The 2,768-nt window shown below is 44.1% G+C and overlaps 1 protein-coding gene across 1 annotated transcript; it reads left to right on the top strand.

Moving 5' to 3' along the window:
- Positions 1-521: 521 nt before the first annotated feature.
- Positions 522-2,545, top strand: ankrd33aa (ankyrin repeat domain 33Aa). The gene is made up of 4 exons (XM_034086309.2): positions 522-789; positions 918-1,047; positions 1,124-1,264; positions 1,746-2,545. The coding sequence occupies exons 1-4, from the start codon at positions 532-534 to the stop codon at positions 2,543-2,545; spliced, it is 1,329 nt and encodes a 442-aa protein (XP_033942200.1). The 5' UTR covers positions 522-531.
- Positions 2,546-2,768: the final 223 nt, after the last annotated feature.

Here is a 2,768-nt window from a genome sequence, read left to right as displayed (position 1 = left end):
GTGTAAGAGGCAGAAGAAAATGTCCACAAACCTGCTCAAGGTGGCACAAAACAAAATTCAGTTGTAAGGATATTTCTTTTGCACACACCTTTTACCCAAGAATCGATTTTTGACAGTATCTGATTGGCACATAAGATGTCCATTTCTACCCGACATAAAGAATAAGAATAAACTAGTAATTTGCAACAAAAAATGCCATTTCAGATATCTAGAAAAACAAGTAGCTGTTTGACTGTAAAATAGAATAGGGTTTGCCTGGCTCTTTGTCTATTACACAGCATTACAAAAAATGCATTACACAGGCATACAAAGTGTAATGGTGTTAAGGGGTGCCCTTCACTGCAGCCCCCTTTGGTCTACTGAGTTCAGAGGTCGTGCACAGTTGTCTCATCAATTGGGGAAAATGGGGGAAACTAGAAAATGTGTTCAATTTGTGTCCATCATAACAACATTTATATTTTCCTATTCAAGATGTGGGTGTTGCGCAACAGACCTGACACCCAGGTGTGATCCCAGGCAGGAGGGGGTCCAATGGCCAGTTCAAAGTATGACCCCCACCTGGGCGATGGCCCCTCCGGGGACTCGGAGATCCTCATGGATGATTCGGACTCAGGGAGTGTGCTTTCTGATGACTCGGTGCTTCCCCAATATGAAATGGAAGGGAAGTATACAGAGCCGGCTAAAACGGTGTACGAGGCCTGTGCTAGGAACGATCCCACATCCCTGCTCAAGATCCTGGAGAGAGGAGTCACTAAATACGAGGCTATGGAACTGGACATCAACGGCAGGGTGAGATGGATTTCATTGTTTCTTTTTAATCACACAACTAAAGTGACTTTGGAATTTGGGATATTTTCTAGAACAGACAACTAATACTTTCATAAAAGTACATTTATTTCTACCTTGATCCCCCTCAGAATGGACTGATGCTGGCTGTGGTCAAGGGGTTTATTGACATAGTCACCATGCTGCACACATGTCCAATGATTGACATCAATCACCAGGACAATGATGGCAACACTGCCCTCATGATTGCTGCACAGGCAGGTCAGTCTAAGACATACACAGCATATAACATCAACATAAGGGCATATGAATATAATGGTTTTTCCCCCCAATGCAGGCTTTGTCACCATTCTAAACTTCATCCTTAACTTCTTCTCTGGTGTGGACACTGAAGTCAGGGATCCCCGCGGCTTCACAGCCCTCATCAAGGCAGGCCTGCAGGGCCAGGCAGAGAGTGTGTCCGCCCTGCTAATGCATGGTAAGTTAATGGTACATGAGACATCCTATACACTTTGCAGCATTTCACAATTTTGAAAAGAGGAACTTCTGATGTGTATGCAGTACTATGCACAATAGATTCATTTAGAGGCAGTCTGCCCATATTTGGAAATTGGTACAGGCCTTCATGCATGGTACATATCTAATGGTTGAGAAGAAACAACATGGATTCAAGTATGAAAACTATTGACATAGTCTTCATCCAAAAATGAGTTGTAGAAAATCCTAAGAACTCTGGCCTGATTTTTATATATTTATCATTTTTTGTAATTCTGTGTAATAGCCTGATTTACTGTGTTAACACTGTTCATCAAGTCAATGAATTGTGCCCCAAATGTGACCACATGGTGGGGTAATTTTACTGAAGGAGCAATTGATTTACCCAGGTCCCTCGGCCTCCAGTGATTATAAAACTTGTGTTCTTGTTTTGACAGTATATTTTCTCCACTTTTCATGTGCAGGTGCGGATATGAATGCCATAGACCTGGTGCAGGGGAGAGGTCTAAATGACTGGGCCATTAAGACAGGGAGGTTTGAGACTGTTAACAGAATACGCCGCCTGTTTGTTCATCCGGTCGCTGTGCAGTTCTGTGAAAGTTACATTCCTGAGTGGCCTGAGCTGAAGCTACTTGTAGCGAAGGCCACCGCCACCAAAACAGCTGGTCAGAAGCTAAGGCATTGCTTAAAAGACAGCTTCTCTTTCAGCTTCCCTCATGACGCCCAAGACAATGGGGTCATGGACCACATGGTGCGGATGACTACAGGCCTCCACAGCCCCCTGGTAGCCACTGCTTGCCGTCCACTCTGTCCTTCAAGCCCCCCAGAGATTGGCAAGCGACGGTTTGCCGTCCCTGAACTGCTTGAAAAGCACAACATCAAGGAGTTGGAGGAGAGCACAGTGTCCCACAGTAATGGCTCCGTCACCACCTCTGTTTCTCAAACCGGTGTGTCAGCCACCTATGTGGGTCTGACCTCCTGCTGCCAGCAGAATGGCATTGGAAGCTTTATTCCCCGAAGCATGGGGCAAAACAGCATCTTCCCCTCGGGCTGTATTCCCAAGATTGAAGTCACAAAATCTGGGGAGCCAACTCCTAAGAAAGAGAAGAAGAAGAAAATGCAGATGGGATACCTGGAGCCTCCTATATGGAAGTACAAGGAGGCAAAGGAGGAGAAAAAGAGAGAAAATAAGCTGCAGCAGGAAAAAGAGAAAAAAGACGAGGAAAAAAAAACAAAGGGGTCCAAACATTCCAGCAAAAAATGATTATTTTCTTTTTCTTTAAATCTTTCACTGTGATAAAGACATGCATCAGGGACGAGCATGTGATTACAGTGTGGTCTATTTTAGTAGAATACAGGTTCGGACGTGAGGAATCGACAATGAAAACACAATGATGAATTTTGAACCCTTGTTTGGGATGAGAAAACTGGAATGACTTGAATTTGCTATATGTGATGCATTTTTCAGAATCTTTGGAATACTGAAG

Source organism: Pseudochaenichthys georgianus, chromosome 7, assembly GCF_902827115.2.
Source record: "Pseudochaenichthys georgianus chromosome 7, fPseGeo1.2, whole genome shotgun sequence".
Lineage (NCBI taxonomy): Eukaryota > Metazoa > Chordata > Actinopteri > Perciformes > Channichthyidae > Pseudochaenichthys > Pseudochaenichthys georgianus.
Note: the sequence above shows the minus strand (reverse complement) of the source record. Positions and strands in the feature narration are given on the sequence as shown.